The sequence below is a fragment of the Erpetoichthys calabaricus genome, chromosome 1 (assembly GCF_900747795.2).
Source record: "Erpetoichthys calabaricus chromosome 1, fErpCal1.3, whole genome shotgun sequence".
Taxonomy (NCBI): domain Eukaryota; kingdom Metazoa; phylum Chordata; class Cladistia; order Polypteriformes; family Polypteridae; genus Erpetoichthys; species Erpetoichthys calabaricus.
Window position 1 is genome coordinate 272,488,608 of NC_041394.2, and position 22,008 is coordinate 272,510,615.

General features: G+C 36.2%; 1 protein-coding gene across 3 annotated transcripts in view; it reads left to right on the forward strand.

The window, feature by feature from the left end:
- dclre1c (DNA cross-link repair 1C, PSO2 homolog (S. cerevisiae)) overlaps positions 1–22,008 on the forward strand; it is a 32,609-nt gene that overhangs the window by 6,919 nt on the left and 3,682 nt on the right. For 2 of the 3 annotated variants that reach the window (XM_028815057.2, XM_028815078.2), the window contains 9 exons: positions 2,576–2,631; positions 2,753–2,854; positions 3,313–3,385; positions 4,380–4,520; positions 9,847–9,948; positions 11,229–11,386; positions 11,517–11,571; positions 15,717–15,805; positions 17,622–17,722. In XM_028815057.2, coding sequence (XP_028670890.2) covers positions 2,576–2,631; positions 2,753–2,854; positions 3,313–3,385; positions 4,380–4,520; positions 9,847–9,948; positions 11,229–11,386; positions 11,517–11,571; positions 15,717–15,805; positions 17,622–17,722 — 877 coding nt within the window. The remainder of the gene's footprint in view (positions 1–2,575; positions 2,632–2,752; positions 2,855–3,312; positions 3,386–4,379; positions 4,521–9,846; positions 9,949–11,228; positions 11,387–11,516; positions 11,572–15,716; positions 15,806–17,621; positions 17,723–22,008) is intronic. The other variant, XM_028815065.2, reaches the window with a different exon arrangement.

A 22,008-nucleotide genomic window follows, 5' to 3' on the forward strand; every position in this document is an offset into this window, starting at 1 on the left:
AGCATGCTCACGAATGCCGGGACAGGGCAGAGTTCATTGACGTCTGTGCTGTTGTCAGCTTTGAACAGCAACTTGAAATTGCAATGCGTCAGTCTGTTACATCTGCATTATCTGTGCCAAGAAACTTGCCATCGCAGAATGATGACAAGAAACTGGATGCATCAGTAAAAGCTGAAATGCCGGTGTTTCAGAGCAACGACAAGCGTGGGTGTTGTTTAGAACAAGTGTATCAGTATCTGATGACTGTGCCACCTACTTCAGTGGAGGCAGAGCATGCTTTCTCAGTGGCTGGTGTACTCTGCACGAAAGTGTGCTCTTGCCTGGATGACTGCACGCTGGACATGTTGTGCTTTCTACGCTCTAATTACCGCAACTAACTAGATATATGTACTTATATGACAGCATGAACTGCTTGTAGATAAGGTTAGTCTTTTATTGGTGTCAACATATTGCAGTAGTTTTATTAAAAATAAGTGACGGTCGTTCTAAAACCGTTCACATGTGAAATGCCCGTGCACTGTGTCATCCCCGGGAGCCTGGGATTCATGAATTCCCGGGAATGGATTCCCTATACACAGTGATTAAGTGCTTTACATTCTCTGAATGTTACACAAATTCAGCTTTTCAACAGTGCCAACTATGAACAGTACTATGCAACATGAAATGTGAAAATAGTATGGAAATAAAATATTTTTTTTTGTTGCTAAAATACCCAAAACATGCATAGTGAAATTATTTGCATAATAGAAATAAAAACCACTTATATATTGAAACAAGTAAACAAATGCTAGGCCCTGGTTTACGTAAAGTTCTAATCCCATTTTGGGGACTAGGGGGGACTGTTCTCTTTCTCTCTGTCTCTGTCTCTCTCTCTCTCTCATCCAATTCCCCACCCCCTATTTATGTGAAAAATAGTTATGCTTGCCAAACAAATAAAAACCATTGTTGGTGAGCTTCAACTTAAGCAAAGTAAAAGTCAGTTATATAGTTACTATCCTGTCTGAGTGTCTTACAATAATTATTTTCACTCTTCTTTAGAGTCAGTGGGTTTTATAAATAAATAATATAAGAATTAAATAAAAGTTCATTGTGAAATAATGCTGTACAAAATTTCTAAGGTGCCACACTGTTTATTAGTAATGCAACATGTTTTAAATGGTTAGGCCATCTTTGAAACCTTTTACAGTGTTGTACAACATCTTTTGTAAAGTCTTCCTGATAATGCATCTCTGTATCTCACACAGTGAATCAATTTCAAACATGATGTGATATTACAGTCACCAGGTTTTCAATGGTATTCTGTAAATATTGTACACTAAAAAAATGATAGTGTTTGTATACTGAGGAAGCTTTTTTTCTACCTCAGTTGTTCTATGGCTTTTAACAAAAAACATTATACATAGCAAGCTTTAGGAGTTTTTAGAGTGCCTACTCTCTATCTACTTACCATCTTTAAGTGCCAATTACTACAAAATAGAAGAATGTTTAAGTTCTGAAATTTGGCATTACAAGAAGCCACGTCTTTCTTTTCTGGTAGTGTGAAACAATACATATGTTGTATTTTATGTCATTTTGGATTTAAGAAGTTTGTTGTAATCCTGGCCCAGTAGCATGGGACAGCAATTCTTCTCTTAGTACCAGTTAAATTAAAAAAGATTAAAAAGTGATAATAATGCCACAGAGAGAGTTGTTTTGTTGTAGAAGTGACAAATTCAAAGAGAATCATAAAATCAAATATTTGAAGCATGCAGCTGTAGTCATTTCACATCATATCAAAATTACTGCACTCCACCACTATAAAAAGCAACACTGCACCCTTGGCTCCAGGGATGTTTAGAATATGGAATTAGGAAGTATTACATTCCAAAGTTGATGTGTTAGCTGGAATAGGCACAGACCCTGCATTGTCTTGCCTTATGTAACTATTAAAGTCAATGACTAATCAAAATATGATTTACTTGAAGTGGTAAGAAGTAGGTCTTAAAAAATGGAAATGTAATTTTGATAAGTAAACTTTCACCACCAACTAAATCTTCTCACTCCTGCCTCAGTTAGTCTAGTTAATAGTGTCTTGTACTCTGTTATGGTTCATATTTTCTCTATGTGATGTGAAACATTCCCAGGTTCAGCAGCTTCTGATGAAATTATTATGACACTGGAGAACTGTACCCTTCAGTGACCGGAGCTCTTTGTCTCCCTATTCCCTGATATTATTTTAAAGGGCCACACACCCATCTGTTATTTTGGGCTGTCTAGGAAAAAAAAGTAGATCTGATGGTATGCCAATAAAAATGGGCCACCACTCCTTAAGCTATTTTTTAGTTAGGCACTAGACCTCTGGATGGTTTCTTTTTATTCTCTTAATAGTTCTTTTTAATTATAAAACCTGTCTAGCTTGCTTTTCATCCTGTAAGTTCATCAAATTAAAGAACTGTTAATTAGAAATATGTTTATTATGACATGAAATGTCTTGTATTTTTAATGGGAAGTTGAATGTTTTTCCACCTCATGTTTAACTTAAGCATCAAGTCATAATTCTGGAAAAAAATAACCTAAAAGCATAATTTTTTTCCAGAAGGAAGACATTGTTGTAACTTTGCTCCCAGCTGGCCACTGTCCTGGGTCAGTCATGTAAGTTGAACAGTTCTTAATTATATACCATATGATGTATTTGGTTTTTTTTTTTCTTCAGCAGACAGTTTCTTTTGTAAAATTTAGTTTGCCATAATGCATTTTTTAACTTATCTTTCAGGTTTCTGTTTGAAGGAAGTAATGGGACAGTTCTTTACACTGGAGATTTTAGATTAGCAAAAGGAGAAGTAACTCGCATGGAACTTTTGCATTCTGGAAGCAGGTACCTTTTATTTAATGTTGCTGTATACACAGTACCTTGTAAGGAGGTACATTTTTATTAAATGTTGCCACCACTTTAGTCTGTGTCTTTGGATAGAAAGGCTGTCTTGCTACTTTCTTCCGTTGTCAGAAATGGTTATGCAGTTGTTGTTACCCAATAAAATAAATATGAAATTGTATTTAAAAATGAAGCTACTGTCATTTTAATACAGAAATATCACTCAATTTATCAGCACTATGTAGTTTTAAAACTTTTGTTCAAATTGCTGTGTTAAGGATATTCTTTAAATGATTTGCAGAGCTCGAGTATAGAAAAAAGAAAATAAATATTTCTGTCACTCCCTTAATAACTTGGTGCCTTTCCAATATTCATTGGGTTTTCTGGGGTAGAATGATTTACAAAATATTGTTCTGTTTTTCATGATCAGACAACTGATTTTTCTCTCTTTTTTTTTTCAGAATTAAATATATTAAGAGTATTTACTTAGACACAACTTTCTTTGATCCAAGATTTTATCAAATTCCAGATCGGGTGAGTCTCATATTACTAACCTCTTAGATGTAATTAATGTAATTAGAATTTTCAGTTCTGTCTGTTGCCATTCATGTAATTGAAGATACTATTTTATGTTTAGTTTTGTGTGTTTGGCTGTATTTATCTTCCACAAAAGAAAAAACAAAAAAAACTAAAATATACTGCCATTTTTTCAGTTAATTTTACCTTGATTCATACTAATGTCTTGCTTGATATTGATAATATGTCTTAGAATTTAAATGACCACCTCATGGGTGCAGCACGCTCTATCAGTGTATGCTCTCAACCTCTCCTCCTCTTTCTCATGCCAGAGCTAACTGAGTGAAAAGATGGGAGGAGCATTGTGTGTGTGTGTGTGTGTGTGTGTGTGTGTGTGTGTGTGTGTGTGTGTGTATGTGTGTGTGTGTGTGTGTGTGTGTGTAGTTGTTCTGGCTGGGAGGAAATGAAGCCTGAGGTACAAGCACAGTTTGGACAGGAGGAGAAAAAGAACATTAATTTTGTATGTTTTTATTCACTTCTTGATGGCTGAGTTTGCAAACGTTCTTATCTGATTAGCTGGTTATGATGTTCACTCTTGCTGCATTATAGTTTTTCAGACCAGGCTCTGATTAAGGCAATGCTTATACAGAGTTTGAAGTTGATTGCAGTGTTTGGTTATTTATTTTCCCTAAGTATTCAGATTATTACAAACATTCCAAAGTTTCATGTGTTACAGTAATTAATATTTCTGCATTCACACCATGTAAAATGAGACATGCTTTAATGTACAGGCATCACATTGAGGTTTGGTGCCTGTCTTGTGACCGAAGCTGCTTGAAAATACTTCACCACCTTGTGGTTTGTAGTAGAAAATGGATGGATTGAGCACAACCAAATCTCTACATGTCTTAGCCATACCATGTTTTATAAGCACTGTAAATAAAAAATGGAATATCTCCTTAATTTTAGAAAACAATGATTTTTTATTTTTGTATTTTTTTCCTGCATCTAGGAAGAATGTTTAAAAGGGATCATAGATTTGGTGAGAAGCTGGATAACTCTTAGCTCATATCATGTTGTGTGGCTCAACTGTAAAGCAGCATATGGATATGAGTACCTATTCACAAATCTCAGTGAAGAATTTGGTATACAGGTGAGACTAACATGACAATTTTATTGTTTTATTATTTGCAAAAAGTTGTTACAATTGTAAATAACAGTCGTACAGGTATATGTTTTATACTTTTGTTTCTTATTACATATCTTCTTTACTTTCACTAATTTGGTTTTGCATTGTAGACTAACATGATTTGTTGGTGATTGAAGTGAAACTCACAAAATATGGGTAGAATGGTATATTAATTATCCCAAAAGGGCCATATTTGCCAAAATTTTAAACCCAATCACAAAAACAGCGTTGGAATGTTGAAGAGATGTTTTTTTAGTTAGCACAGCAGCAATAGTAACAGTTTAGCTGACCATATTTAGTGCATATGTGGGAATCTTAAATGTGTTAAAACCACAGTCATACTGCAAGTAGTACTTAAAGAAAATGCTTCTTTGTAAAATAAAATGTAATTGACAATAGCATAGAATATATTGGAATGAGGATTAAACATTTTATGCATTACTGAATATCATTTGATCTTTTTTGGAATGTGTGTTTGGTTGTATGTCTGTTCACTAACTAGTGAATAGATCATCCAGCTGTGATCACATTTGGTGTTTTTATTCAGATCCTGAAATTTAAACAGCCTATTCATTTTGAACATAGTCTGCCTATGCAAACTTCTGGTTTACTGAATTTAATTTATTTTTTTCCTCAGAAGTGCCTATAAAAGTTGTATTTTACAAAAATATTACAGATGAAATGTATACATATTGAAAGTTCTTAAAAATTTTTGAAGCATTTTTTCAATCTGTGCACAATGTTTTGGTTTGCTTTGATTTTACATATGCCACTAAGAAAAATGTTTCAAATGAAAACATTTATATAAAAAATATGTTGTAATAATATAAAATATTATGATGTAATAATTTTTGCACAATTAAAAGAATATCTGAATTTCTTTAACCTAAAGTTATACTGCTGTTAAAGATTACAAACTACATCTCTAATAACTAGAAATGCATTTTATGGATGCCTCTTTTCATCATGTAGCAAAAGATTTGACTTCTCACAACAGATTCTTCTAAAAATTGACATCTATTTGTGTAAGCAGTACTTCTGGAAAAAAAGTCTGTATTTTTCTCCCTGCACATTATATGATCTGATATTGAATATACATTTCATTTTGCAATTTTTAAAATAATTTTGTACATTTTCTGAAAATTCAAGAGAGTGGCCATCATACTGTACTCCTTCTGCCATAAGCCTATCAGTGAACAAAGATACAGTCACATGCACTTAACTCATCTTTTGGGTCAGTTTTATCTTTTAGATCTATGCTCCCAAAAATCCTCCTGGAGGTTACTTTTGTTATTTTTTGACCATCACCAAGTTTTGTGTATGTACTCTGATTCAGTATAAAATCAGCTTTCCGGTTATGTTATTCATGAATGGCACTATATAATATAAACCTGTAAAAACTGTTTGCAAACAGACAAAAAACAATAATGGAAATTAATTTATTTACATTTTAATTGTATAAAAAATAAAAACAAACCTAGTAAAATTGAGTGAAAAAATGAAAAGTAAATACCTTAGTGAATTGATAAATAAATGAAATTTCATTATAATGAATATGGGGAAAATACATTGTAGTATTGTGATCAGGGTTGCCGGTGATTCACCATCTCTAACAGCAGCGGTGCAAAGACAGCTCTGTAGCTGCTCTGCTGTGTCTGTTAAACAGTAAACCAAGAGCAAAGTAATTGGTTGTCCACTGCAAGATTAGGCTTACTGTGTAACATGCTTGTAACACAATGTTTAGAACATTTAACCCTGGGCTTTGAAGTATTCTTCATCTCACTCTCGTGGTCTGCCGCAGCGGTGATTCCGAGCCACTGGTGTTCCTCTCATCTGAAGATGGGAGCTAATGCAGGATGATAGCCCGTGTCCTGGTTCCTAACAGCTCCTATTTTGAACGAAGTCTTGAGACTGTACTTGGCTTCTCTATACAGCAGTAAAGCACCTGTATTATTTTTGGAAACCTGGACTCATCTTCTTGTCTCTTGTGTAACTCTGTGACCCAAGCTTGACAATACCTATATTAAAAAAGTGCTTCTTAAACTGCAAAAAAATGTATTTGAAAATGAGATGTTAGATGTAACTTTTTTTTCAGTGTAAACTGAAACCATTTGTCATTTTTGTTTGTTCATTGCAAAGAAAAAGTTGAGAAGCGCTATGAAACGTGAACAGTATGGTATCTGCACATGAAACAACTACCCACATGGATACTAGAAGGAGCTCTGACTCAGAATTCGGCTGTGTGTATGATGTCGTTCCTACACTTTCACCGAGACTGCCCGAGACCGGAAATTTCGCAACAGACTGTCACTTTCTTTTGGTCTAACAAGAAAGAGACAGCCTGCTGTAGGGTTCCTGAGACTCGGCAAAAGTCTAGATGCAGCATTAAATACAACATTGTAGTTTTTGCAACACATTATTATCTTCGGTGTGCATTTTTAGTCATAAAAACATTTGTTATACTGAAATTTACATTTTCTTAAAATGAAATCCGTTAAACATACATTCAGGTTTCTGTTTTGTCAGACATGCAGAATAATAACACTGACTATATTGACTTTACTATTTAAAATAACAGTAAATACCATGCAAAAAGCTATCAAAGACAAAACAATGAAAATAAATCTTCACATTTTCATTGTAAAAACAAAGAATGAATGGAAAAAAAATGAAAAACAATCATTTTATTATTAGGAAAAGCTACTGTGAGTCTGTACTGCTCCTATTTTTCCAACATACAAATATGTTCTCTGAGATTTTTCAGATAAATAAGATAGAAATTTCCAAGTAAGGTTATACTCGGTAATCATCGCACAAGAGAGTGGTGATGTGTTGTATGCTGATTAGTGCATGCAAGTAAAACTTTCACTATACTCAGTACATATTGAAAATATTAACTCTTAAGACTTGTAAACTATGTGCAATACATGCTCACTTCCTGCAGCAGTGTCCCTTCCTGTTAGACAAAACATATCATATGTATGCCTAACATCATTCACAGAAGGACCCCCATTCCACTTGCTCAAAGGCACAAGAAAAGATGGCTCACTAGGAAAAATGTGATATAAGAATTAATCTTTATGAATGCTACAGCTGTAAAGCACAGTTCTAAATAGTCTTACACACAGAAAAAATAAATACAACAAAAGTAAGCAAGTAAATAGGTAAATGCAAAAAAAAAAAAAAGACATGCACAACTTGCATATCATCAGTGCCCCAGATTGCAGTCATTACCAAGGACACAACGATGGCAAGGAAAACTCTTTCTGCTCTTTGTTGCCTGGTAAAAGAAACTCTGTGTCAGCTACTGTTGTAAATGTTATTTTTCAGCAATTTTGTATTATAATTCTAAGAATTCCATATTAATAAATCACCTTGAAGAAAGCTATAGGTAACAATGCATACTAATCCAGGTATCTAAGGGCTTGGGGACTAATACTGACTCAAGTCAGTTCCCAAATGTTTTACTTGCGTCTGCGTGGTTGAAACAGTATTTGATCTCTTAATTGGCTGAAACACTGTCAGTAAGTTAAGTAATATGCCTTTGAATAGCTGGTAACCACATTAGTCAACATACAAAGGCTTCCTCAGGTGTGAGAGCTATGCCAAAAATGTGTCACTGTTGTAGGGGGCCATTGACTATAAAAGCAAGTGTTGAGTGTTATTGAAAATTTCAGAATATCTATTGCGACATGAAATTTGAATAGTCCTTATATATTGAACCAATCTGTAATAAATAAAGCTGATAATAAATGAGCTGTCAAACAAATAGGGACAGTGACTTTAAGACAAGTACTCACATTTTTTGAAAAAGGCAGATTTATTACCATTTTATTGTAAAAACTGAAGGTCATTATACCTACAACCGATCTAAAACAAATAAAGCCAGAAAAAAACGTGTGGATCTATAAAGCAATCCATTGCCTATATAACATGTTTTTCAAAAAGGATGAATTACCATTTTCATATGAAACCTGAAATGTCTTGATACCTAAAACCAATCTGAAATAAATAAAGACAGAATAAATTGATGGATCTATAAAGCAGTCTTTTGCCAGAGGGACAGTGACTGTACTGTATAAGAGATTTTTATGCATTCACACAGCATAAACACTATTTGTGGTGCATTGTAAGAAAACAGTATATTCAATAAGGTCTTGAGGTTCAAAGTGTCTTCATAAGTTTCAATGTACTTTTGTCTAGCTAAACTGTGAACTTCCCTTCTGCAGAAGTAAAGTAGCGACTGACACTTTCATTTGTCATAAGGTAATGGAAAATTTCTTAACAGGTTTCGCATTCAGTTCTTGATTTAAAAGAGCTTGTAATGGAACCAGAGGCATCAGTGAGCCCCGAACCCCAACACAGTCCCGGGTTCAAATAATGGAAGGTTTGTTATAAAATACTTCCAAAAAGTAGCACAAAGGTTTTCTTTCTCTTTCCACTATACCCTCTTCTTACCACCACACTGCCCTCCTCCTTGCCCTGGTAAAGGAGAGCGGTCCCTTTTATAAAGAACCTGGGAATACTTCCGGTGCCAGGGCTAGTGCCCGATGGAAATACTTCTTGGTCACACGGAAGTCCCACTTATTAGAGAACACATCTCCCTACTGTGCCCCCTTGCGGCACCCACAGATCCCAGCAGGGCTATGTTGCCAGACTACACTTCCCAGCATGCCCTATTGGTTTTGTACTGGACACTTATATCCAGGGCTTCTGCCATCTATTGTCCTGGGGGAATAAAGAGTCCCCAGCGACATCATCTTCTGGTGGGCTATCCGTCTATCCACTCCAGTCTTCACTTCTGTGTCTGGCTCCTTTCTCCCTCCTGGTTGGGATGCCCATCTGCCTGCTCGGAGCCTCCCGTCCGGGTAAGGAACTATCCCCTTTTCTAGTCAGGATGCCTGTCCAACCCCTGTGGTATTTACAAGATTCATTACTGTGAGATCTTGCCTAATACTTAGCACTGTTTTTCTTCAGTACATTAAAAAGTATAATAATGAAAATCTTTTTCTCTCTTGCAGCAGTTTTGTGTTTCAAAGGGGAATTTAATTTTGAACTGCTGTTCTGTCATGTGTTGGTAATCCAAAATCTGTTAAAGGGATTCTCCATATGCTACCTGTCACATTTCTCTCACTTTTAAAGATTGATTTTTGACATCACTAAACATTGCTCACTCAATATAAATTTTTCTTTGATCACAGGAGAAAAATATAAACAATATCTTAGACATTAGCATTTTCACAGTCTGACCTTAGTTTAATGTGCATGTTGCATTTTTGTTCTATTTTAGGTCCATGTCCGATATTTGGACATGTTCAGAAATATGCCTGACATTCTCCAACATCTCACTACAAACCGAGAAACTCAAATACATGCATGCAGGCATCCAAAGGTAATGTAACTTCACATATATATGTAATTTTTTTAACAAAAACAAATCAAATTTGGATTAATTTACAAGTGTGTATTTTGCTAAAAATATCTTTTGTTCTATACCAGCACTGCACTGGATATATACTGATTTGTCAATGGCCAAGTACAAAAAACAATGTATATATAGTTGGTTATGGGTATGGTCAAGCTACAATTTAATATTGTGATGTCGAAAGTTTGAAATAGTTGAGTGCAATGGTAATTATATGTTGCTTTATTTGTTTGTTTTTGTAAGAACCACTGATTGGACTCACTGCTATTAGAGTTGATGTGAAAAGTCACCTCATTGTAATGGGTGAGGTTGCAAATATGCATTGAGCTGACTTTTTTGACACTGTGCATGGCACCACGTCTACTGCATTACAAGTGAATGTGAAGTGTTTTAGGCAGACAAAACTTTTTGTGTAGTAATTTACGTGGTGAAATGTACTTTGCTTCCATTGTAAGAATACTGAAGTCCAGGAAATGTTTTTATTTTTTGTTGTTTGCTGCATAACATTTAATTTTATTTTAATCACATAATTAAATCAGAGCAAAGAAGAAACTCAAAATCACAATACTCAAACTGACTCAAGGATTTTCTGAAATAAGAAACACATGACAGTGTAGAGAACTCCTTATTGCTGATCATAGGATTTACCATTTACCAGACAGCTAGCAAGAGACTATAATGTGAGTTGATGATAAAGAAAATTTAACTAATAAATATGCACAGTAATTTTCCTGTCACTATCATTTGATTTTCATGTTCTTTTGTTCTCCTGAAAGGCAACATGCTCATTTATTTTTCTACCTTAGGCTTCTTGTCCTCTTCCTTGCACTGCACCTCACACATCAGCATCTACAACTCACTGTTTGTGAATAACTTGTACCTTTGCCTGCAAACACAGTGAGTAACTCAGCATAATAATGTATGCCCAAAACAGTCAACTGAAGTGATAGATGAATTGTACTGATTTGTCACACATGCAACTTAAACTCAAACTTAGTCATTCTTTACATATGCCATTATAATATGAAAAGCAAAGTTAAACAAAGTTTTCCCACTGTAACGAAAAGATTTGAATTGTCTTTTTTGTGTTTTAGAGTACAAGATGTTTGTAATTGTGCAATAAGAAGAATTTCTGTTTTTAGTATTGTTTGTCTAGAAGGTTATTAATAAATATATACAGTACATAAATAAGAAGATTTCTGTTTTTAGTATTGTTTGTCTAGAAGGTTATTAATAAATATATACAGTACATATGTTTATATTTGCAGGATGATGAGTTCTTTAGGGGAAACAGACTACCTTGTGGTATTATAGCCAAAGACGGAACACCATTAAAGATTATCAGCATTAAGCCCTCCACAATGTGGTTTGGTGAGAGAACCAAAAAAACCAACGTTATAGTGAGGTACACATTGAAGTTGTTTCACTTTTGTAAATATAATTTTACCACTAATAGAATACATTTAATATATCAAAACTGGTTGTCTGGCTGGTGAAATCAATTTTTATTAACATAATTATTTCACTTTCTTTAGAACAGGAGCAAGTTCATACCGAGCATGTTTTTCCTTTCATTCCTCATACACAGAGGTATGTCCAATGTTTCATATTACTGTTTTGAGTTGTATATAACTATGTTAAGGGATACTCCACCCAGAAAATATTTTTTCATATGTTTCATACCCCATGTAGTTTGTAGGAATGGCAGAGAAAAATTTGCCTCTCACCCTAATTCATTAATCAAGTCCATGTGGACTTTAATTTCATGTTTTTTCCATATGTTCCATATTTTAAAATATTTTAGCAAAAAAATGAATGTGTTTTGCACATTTTCACCATACAATTAGATAACTGTGGACTATGAGATGAGTAACTTTTTTTTTTCTTTTTTTGTGGATGTTTTTCACATTGTTTGCTGTTGTACAGCTATGGTTGCCACTGACTTGTATTAAATCATAAATTTGTTTTTTATCTCCAATCTGCATGAATGAATTTACAGCTATATCTAAAAACTACATTGGATAAGTAACATAAAAAAAGCATACATTTTGGGTGGTGTATTCCTTTAAGGTGTTTTTCATTTGTATTCAGATTGTTGGGTTTTTATAATTCCATAGTCATGACTGCTCCTGGTTAAGAGTTATTCACCATTAATTTAATTTATTTCTGCAGTAATGATTAAAATATATAAATCATATACTGGAGCTGTAGATGTTAACTGCAGTGCGACAGGAACAACTGTATCTTTAGAGACACTTATCCTTTGTCCCTTTGTGAAGCTAATCTTATTCTATGCAACATCTGGTTAACATAGAAGTTAATATAACAATCTAATTTAAAGTTTCAGAGGGCTAAAGCCTGTCGTATCACTGCTGGGCCCAAGGCAGGTGTTAACTCTGAACAGGACATGAGTCCATTGCAGGTCTCACACACACACAGAATGATATGGGATTGCCATTTAAGCTAACCAACAAATATATAAGAGGAAACACCCAAAAGACTCAGGGAAACATGCAATGTAGGAAAAAAGAATCAAGATAAGTTGAATCACACAGCAGATTGAATGACAACTGCCATTGTAAATTGGCAGTACAACACATGACATCCAACTGTGAGCCTTATATTAGACTCACCATTAAAACTATGTTGATCTGCTTGTTTAGCTTATATATCACATACACAATTTATCAACTACACATTTCATAGTCGTGCTGACAGCTGAGTAAGTTTGATAAGGATTGAATTGTTAATATTTGAAATAAGTTGATCTATGGTTTTCACAGTGTGATAACGCTATTATGATTGTTCTCAAAAGTGCAGGATATAAGGAAGACATGGGAGTCCTTGTAGACTTCTTTTAAATCTCCAACCAAACAGTATACACAGATAATTAAAAGATGGGTGGGATGTTGGAATACAGTAATCCCTCCTCCATCGCGGGGGTTGCGTTCCAGAGCCACCCGCGAAATAAGAAAATCCGCGAAGTAGAAACCATATGTTTATATGGTTATTTTTATATTGTCATGCTTGGGTCACAGATTTGCGCAGAAACACAGGAGGTTGTAGAGAGACAGGAACGTTATTCAAACACTGCAAACAAACATTTGTCTCTTTTTCAAAAGTTTAAACTGTGCTCCATGACAAGACAGAGATGACAGTTCCGTCTCACAATTAAAAGAATGCAAACATATCTTCCTTTTCAAAGGAGTGCGTGTCAGGAGCACAGAATGTCACATAGATAAGAGAAAACAATCTCTGGCAAACAAATCAATAGGGCTGTTTGGCTTAAGTATGCGAAGCACCGCGGCACAAAGCTGTTGAAGGCGGCAGCTCACACCCCCTCCATCAGGAGCAGACACAGAGAGAGAGAGAGAGAGATAGAGACAGACAGAGTTTTTTTTCAAGCAAAAATCAATACGTGCCCTTCGTGCTTTTAAGTATGCGAAGCACCGTGCAGCTGCACAAAAGATAGCAACGTGAAGATAATCTTTCAGCATTTTTAGACGAGCGTCCGTATGGTCTAGGTGTGCGAACAGCCCCCCTGCTCAATCCCCCTACGTCAGGATCACAGAAAGTCAGCGCAAGAGAAAGAGAAAAGTAAGCTGGGTAGCTTCTCAGCCATCTGCCAATAGCGTCCCTTGTATGAAATCAACTGGGCAAACCAACTGAGGAAGCATGTACCAGAAATTAAAAGACCCATTGTCCGCAGAAACCCGCGAAGCAGCGAAAAATCCGCGATATATATTTAAATATGCTTACATATAAAATCCGCGATGGAGTGAAGCCGCGAAAGGCGAAGCGCGATATAGCGAGAGATTACTGTATACTGTATATCATGGACAGAAGTTATGTCCGAAATGTGTAACACATTTATGATGCCACGTTTGGAATACAGTGTGCAGTTTTGGGCTCACGATTAACCATGACATGGCAATTCTGGAAAATGTGCAGAACTAAACTTAGGCTAGCACTGAAGAAAATGAGCAAGGAGGAATGATTGAAGGAATTGCACCTTTTCAGCTTAATTAAGTAGCCACTTGCACGTGAAGTTCTCCCCGATGGAATGTCACAGAAACACACCATACAAGGTTTCATGGGGGACTGCTTTTTGTGTATTTGAATCACACCATTCCATGTTATGCCACACTGCTCCTCTCAGTTTCACATAGGGGTCCACCTGCCACCCCTGATGAAGTGTCACTGAATTACACTATGCAGACTTTCTCTGGGGATTGCTATTTGATCAAATATACTTGTATCATGCCCCCCCCCCCCCCCCCCCTCGCAGCCTCCATGTTCATATAATTGTCTTTGATAGCATGTTGCCCATTCTGGGATCCTTAAATACTATACATAGACAGAATATGCAAACTTCATGTAGAACCTGGTGCAATGAGACAGGAATGACCGCTCAGTGACACCACTCTGCTTATGCAAAAACATCTGTACTAACCTTACTTAACTGCAGGCTGATTAACCTTATGTGCACTGGCATTGTAAAGCAGCCCAAGTGCGTGTATATGTGTGTTCATGTTCTCCCAGCTATGCATGGTGCCCAGTCCAGGTGTGGTTCCTGCCTTGTGTCCTATGATAGGCTTCCACTGCCCTGTGACCCCGCCCTGGCTAACCAGGTCAGGAAGATGGATGAACAGGTTATTGTTATTATTGTACCTATAGTGGAGAAAAATGTATAAATAGATTAGTGAATGGAAGATATTGAGTACAGCAATTAATAGTAATATTGGGTGGCAATATGGCCAGGTGGTAGCAGAGCTGTCTTGCAGTGAAGTGACCTGGAGTTTGTGTGGAGTTTACATGTTCTCCCCAAGTGCTGTGGTTTCCTCCCACAGTCCAAACAAATGCAGGTTAGGTGGACAGGCATTATAAAATGGCCCTAGTGCCCTGCAGTGGACTGGCATCCTATCCAGGGATTGTTCGCCTTGGATGGATGTATGCCTATAATGTTTAGTTATTGTCACTTGATTGCACTCCGGCTCAATATTCTCTCTCTCACTGAAGCACACGTGTGCAATAACAGTCTAGTGGCAGGAGGCAGTATCTTTGTGAAAAGATGAAATAAGCTTCCAGATAGTGAAAGAATATAAGTGATTATAAGTGCACCTTTTTCCTGTTATTGTTGGGTAGTGGTCTACAGAAGAGAGACAGTAATTCACATTTGGGCATCAACATTGAATAATGTCAATAATCGCACTTGGGTATGACTTTTCAAGGTGAGTCTATGCCCCTCGGGCTGAAAGGTCACTGTGGAGGAGGATGAGCAGTGGAGTAAAACTAACAGCCAGTCACCTTATAAGAATGGCTGAATTTCACAACAGTTATTTGAATTTTTTTTTCCTTGTTAAAACAACATGAATATGCTGTTTTATATTATGTTTGTATTCTCAAGAAACAGATGAACATTTTCAGATGGAAAAAATGATGTATTAGGTACATTTTAAGGCTTTTTTGTAATAGGACCCTGGTACCCTTCATCCTCTGGGTAAAATGCAAGAGTGGTTTAGTTATTTTTTTTAATTTATGACATATGCTTCACTATAGAAGAAAATCTCCTATGACAAATTAATATATACCATGATTATGAAGAAATAAGTGACTTGAAAAGTACCAAATATATCCTTTAAGCCTCTTTTTTATTGTGTTGGCTTAGTTTTATATGTGTATTTTGTTGCTGGTAATTTTTTTTTTACTTGTTTTACTTTTTTTCTGCTTCCAAGGTTAGGGATTTCTTGATGCACATCTCTCCTGCTCATGCTTATCCTAATGTTATCCCCATGGGCAAAACAACAGAAGACATCATTGAGATGTAAGTATACTCAGTCCTGATTATTACACTAGCTTGTACTTGAAATAAATATAGGTTTAGGCTGTCATAATCTATTTTATATTTTGGATCCGTTACTCGCACCATAATTGAACTTTAAAGGTATGTAAAGAGGGGTCATTGGTCTTTGTTCTCAGTACACTAACAAAAATGTATTTCTTAAGCATTATTCTAACATATATAATTACAATCAACATGGTTATTCACTAACAAAAGTGTTCTGATTATGTTCTTATAGTTAGTCTCCCAGCTATACATACACAGCCTCATTAACATTTAAGATTCGCAGAATATATTTTAAATTAGAAAATTTGCTGAAAAGAAAATAATTTATATCAATATTATTTTTAAATTGTGACTTACAGAATACAGTTGACAATAAATAAGCAAAAATACACACAAGCAATGCATGAACATTTTCCTACTAGTTCCTACACTTTGAGTCTTCAGTAAACATTAGCCTTAATGTTTAAACTGCTAAGCAGTGGATAAAGTTTACAAACTGATTAACACAATGACTGACCTTTTCTGTGTTTGTTATATTTCTATAAGCAATTACAAGAAAACAGATCTTTTGGATATCCTGGTTGGTAATAAAACACTTTTTGATACATTTTATACAAATCTTGATCTGCCAATATTAATGGAGTAAATCACCATTTGAGACTTGAATTAGTAATCCTTGGGATTGTTAATTTAAGCACAACTGGATTTTGGTTAGAAACAATGAGCATTGTAGCAGATATAGCGTTTGTCCACCTCTTGAACCCTCAGGTACCACTCTTGAGACCAGGTGAAAGTACAATAACTAATATTTTTATTATTGTACAGTGCACAAAGCACTCCACACACCACACTCATTAACTACAATAAACTCTCAATAAACACAATCCTCCTCGCCCAGACACTTCGCCACCCTACCTCCCAGCTCAGCTCAGCGTTCTGGGCTTTCCTTAGTCCTTTTATAGCTCCTGACCCGGAAGTGGTTCCAAGCACAACCCACAAGTCCATTTCTTTCCGGGTCAGGGCAAACAGTCCTCTTCTTCATCCCGGGAGCACGTTGTTTCCTCCAGTCACGTGACTGACACGCACTCCCGGGTTATAGGGCATGCAAGAGCCCACTAGCCCCCCTACAGCGACTTCTGGCGGCCCCCAAGGTATCCAGCAGGGCTGTGTCACAACACTACAAAGTCCATGAGGCCCTGCTGGAACTCGGGGCACGAATATGCTGTCCGGAGGGCTCCTCCTAGCGGCCTGGGGGTGAGGGCCGGACTGGAAAGCCGGCAATCCTCCACAGCATATTGTAATTGCAAGGTCTGACAGGTGGTGAAAAAAGAAAATGTACTGCATTTGTAAGTGGCTATTTAAAAGAGGCATTATTAAAATAATACATGTCTATTATATTAAGCAAGTGTCATATTTAAAAGTAATTACTTTTTTTTCAATTTAGATTACTTGATATAAAATAAACTTTTATCTATGATCACATTTTAATTAAGAAGCACATGATGGCAGGTTGGTATAATTATGATGAATGCTCACCAAAGTTTAATTTGTGTGCATGCTTTTTCAGTTATATATTAGTTAGATGTTTTAGAGGTTACTGTGTGTTGGTGAAAATATGAAGCCTCATGCCTAATTCCAACATTTTATTGTGGGAAATATATTTAAGTAGTTTTTCTGTTGAAAGCTCTACCGTATGACTATTAATTTAAGGTTTGGATAGCTCAAGCTTAGCAAATTTTAATTAGTTTAAAATAAAGGTATATAAGAATTTTGTGTATTTTCCTTTTTGCAGCTTGCAGCCTTTTTGTAGGTCCAATTCCAGAACAGAAGAAAGTATATATAAACCTTTGGGACCGCTAAAAAGAGCAAAAATGATGTCATACACAACAACAGGTAATGCATAGTCTTTTGGTTAATGCATTTAAACAGCAATATTGTTAGTTCAAGTCTTGCTTGTATCTCTTTGAATGGAGCTGAGTAAATAATTTTACCTACCTTTGCTCCAAATACAAAATATATATAAGCAACAATACGGTATCTTTTTACCTGCAAATAGAAAGATGCTGTATACATTAAATGTTGATGTGTCAGAAGTGCAAACTAGTACTTTAAAATTCATGATTATTTTAAAATACTCTTGAGACTGACCATAATCTGATATTAGTACAGTATGTGTAAAGAAGTATTGTCAGGCAGATACAAACTAAAAGACAGATGATGGTTTTTGTGCTACTTCACATTGTTTTCAATGCAGGATGTCTGTGAATTTGTCACCCCATGATTGCATGGAAAAGAAACAGTAAAAGAAAAATCATAGTTCTTGGTCTGAGTTGTACCTGCTGTATTTGTAAGTAGAAACAATTCACCCAAAGGACAGGAAACGACTAGTGAGAGCACAATTGTGGAGAGTTATTATTATTAGCAAGAAGATGGTTTATAAAGTAAATGCCGTTGCATTGTATTGGAATAAGGAGCCCCCCCATAATATGTTTGGACTCTGATGTGGTGATACATATATTAGTTAAATTATGGTGAATTTTAAATGAGTGCAGTGCTTTTTTTTGTTGTTATCACATGCTGATATTTTGTTCCACATCTTCCAAATACTGATGTTAACTGTTCACTACTAATCAAGTATTTCTTCTTAAATGTCATTCCATGCTTATGCACATGTTAGGAAGTCACTATGTAGACACCACTCAAATAAAGTGATACTGAAATTTGTCACATTATATTAATGTTCTCTATGCATGGTTAAGCAATTTCTAAAAAAGCCACCACTTCAAATATATCAGTGCATGCTAATTCAGTTAAGATAAAATCGATATTGAATTGAACTGGGGCAATGTGAATCGGAATCAAATTGAATCAGGACTTCAGTGCTGATACTTCTCCCCAATCTGAAACAAAAATAATAATGATTCAACAAATTAAATAGTACAAATCAGGACACTAAAAACTGGAACATAACTTAATGAAGGAAATAACTGCAGTGAAATAAAAAAATAATAAATAAACGTAGTAGTCCCAGACCTATACTAATGGGACCTTGACAAATCATTAATAGTTTCTTGGATTTAACACATTTTTTTTTTGCCAGGCCCCTAAAATGCTGAATGGGGGTCCTACTCAACTCAGCTCTACTCTACTCAGACCTGCCTCCCTGACCACTGAAGTCCCAGATTATTCAAACAATCAATTTTTCAGATACCAAATTAAATTAAACCCATGCTGCCAACTAGTGCTGGGAGGTATACCATTTCATACCAAAAACCGTTTATTATTTTTGTTTGAATATGGATTTCTCTTATACCACAATACCGGTTTAAATATCCTAAACAATGTTCGGAACGTGGCGCAGCGGGAAACTGTTTAAGGGGGAACCTTTTTCACTGCTACACCGCTAAACACAAATGCAACGGAGTACATGTATTAGTGGAGGTATTGGGCGGTGAAAATGGACAGAGAACATTCTGAAACTGAAGCCATAGCAGACGATAAAGTTGAACATAACGACACAGAAGAACTTTTGCCGAAAAAAGGAACCATGTCTGTTGTCTGGAGATACTTTGGCTTTAAAAGGTCGGACGTGGACCAAACAACTATTTACTGCAAATGCTGTCGGGCTAAAGTTGTCACCAGAGGCAGCATCACGAGCAATTGCTGCACCACCTTAGCCGCAAACATGCTTTAGAGTACCATGAATGTATGGAACTAAGATTGTCACCCTCCACGTCCTCAGGTAAAACTAAAACAGCTAGAGGACATTTGAGTCAGATGTCACTTGTAGACGCATTTGTTAGAGGTACTAGATATGACAAAAAAAGCAAGCAGTAGATCGAGATAACCAACACCATTACAATCCATATAGCTAACGTGTCAGTGGACAGAGATTGTTAACATTAACAGAAAGTGTAGTTGGTTTACAAAAAATATTTACTATTTGTTCCTTTTCTAAGACATGTTCAGTGCAATACAACTTTTGACAAGCACCTCTGGATATTTTACTAAGTCTAAATGCCTCTTTGGATGGTTGAAAATATGTTGTCAAAATTATAGTTTAAGTTGTTTGCAAAATTTGTTCAATAAAAAATTTTATATGCATGGGAAAAAAATTCCGTGTAATTCCGTGAAACCGGTATAATTTTGAAAAATACCGTGATATAGAATTTTAGTCATACCGCCCAGCAGTACTGCCAACACCAGTTTGTTGAATTTCAGGAGAAAACAGCTGTGGTGTTAACGTTTTGTAATAATGAAAAGTTTTGGAGCCCCAGTGTTATCTATTTATTTATTTATTTATACTTCAAATACTGTATGTTGTTATTTCTACCTCAGGGTGCTCGTAACATCTTTATTAATAAGCTTATTGTTGTCTGGAATGGGAAGGCGTGGGAACGTGAGGACCACAAGAAGGAAGCCTCCTCTGTCAGTTATGTGGTTGTTTTGTCTTGGTAGAGTATTATATTGCTCTACTTTCCCCTTTTATATTACAGTAATCCCTCCTCAATCGCGGGGGTTGCGTTCCAGAATCCCCCCACGAAAGGTGAAAATCCACGAAGTAAAAACCATATGTTTATATGGTTATTTTTATATTGTCATGCTTGGGTCACAGATTTGCGCAGAAACACAGGAGGTTGTAGAGAGACAGGAACTTTATTCAAACACTGCAAACAAACATTTGTCTTTTTTTCAAAAGTTTAAACTGTGCTCCGTGACAAGACAGAGATGACAGTTCCATCTCACAATTAAAAGAATGCAGACATATCTTCCTCTTCAAAGGAGTGCGCGTCAGGAGCAGAGAATTTCAGAGAGAAAAAAAAGCAAACAATCAAAAATCAGAGCTGTTTGGCTTTTAAGTATGTGAAGCACCGCCGGACAAAGCAGCTGCAAGGAAGGGAGCAATATGAAGGTAGTCTTTCAGGATTATTTAGAGGAACGTCCGTATCCTCTAGGCCAGTGTGCGAACAGCCCCTCTGCTCACACCCCCTCCGTCAGGAGCAGAGAATGTCAGAGAGAGTGAGAGAGACAGAGAAAAACAAACAATCAAAAATCAATATGTGCCCTTCGAGCTTTTAAGTATGCGAAACACCGTGTGGGAAGCATGTCGCTTGACAAAGCAGCTGCATGGAAGGGAGCAATGTGAAGATAATCTTTCAGCATTTTTAGACGAGCGTCTGTATCGTCTAGGGGTGTGAACAGCCCCCCTGCTCACACCCCCTCTGTCAGGAGCAGAGAATATCAGAGCAAGAGAAAGAGAGAGAGAGAGAGAGAAAAGCAAACAATCAAAAATCAATACGTGCTGTTTGATCTTTTAAGTATGCTAAGCACCGTGCGGGAAGCATATCGCTTGACAAAGCAGCCACATGTAAGCCCAGCAAGGAAGGGAGCAATGTGAAGGTAATCTTTCAGCGTTTTTTGAGGAGCGGACGTATCCTCTAGGGGTGCGAACAGCCCCTGTGCTCACAATATATTTGAGGAGTTTTATTTAATAATAAATAGTAATACGCGCTCTGGTTGGGTAGCTTCTCAGCCATCTGCCAATAGCGTCCCTTGTATGAAATCAACTGGGCAAACCAACTGAGGAAGCATGTACCAGAAATTAAAAGACCCATTGTTCGTAGAAATCGGTGAACCAGCAAAAAATCCGCGATATATATTTAAATATGCTTACATATAAAATCCGCGATAGAGTGAAGCTGCAAAAGTCGAAGCGCGATATAGCGAGGGATTACTGTATTAATATGTAGCCTCTGTCAGAACACCTCAAATCTCACAGACTTACCACTGTTTATAAGGTATTCTAGTATATAACTTCTCCCCACCTTCCCTCCTACATCTATAACCTCAGGCAATTTGGTGTAGTAAAAGACAAGCAGGAGTTAAGTTACAATTTAAACAATGTATTATTGATAATATTCATAAATAATAACAACATGCAAAGTACATTTCAATATTGGCAATCATACAACCTGATTAAATGTTGATGTGTAGTTTCAGGTGGCACACAGACTTGTTAGTTACTTAAAAATGTCTCTAGTTAAGGCATCATTGGTGGTCAGCTTTCTTTAGAACAGGCCGCATGCCTGTCTCAATATGGCTGCCGAGCTGTGCTCTTCATTGTGTTGCCCTTTTTAGTTAATGGTGTATGTGAGCTGCTCCTTCATCAGTTGGTAAGA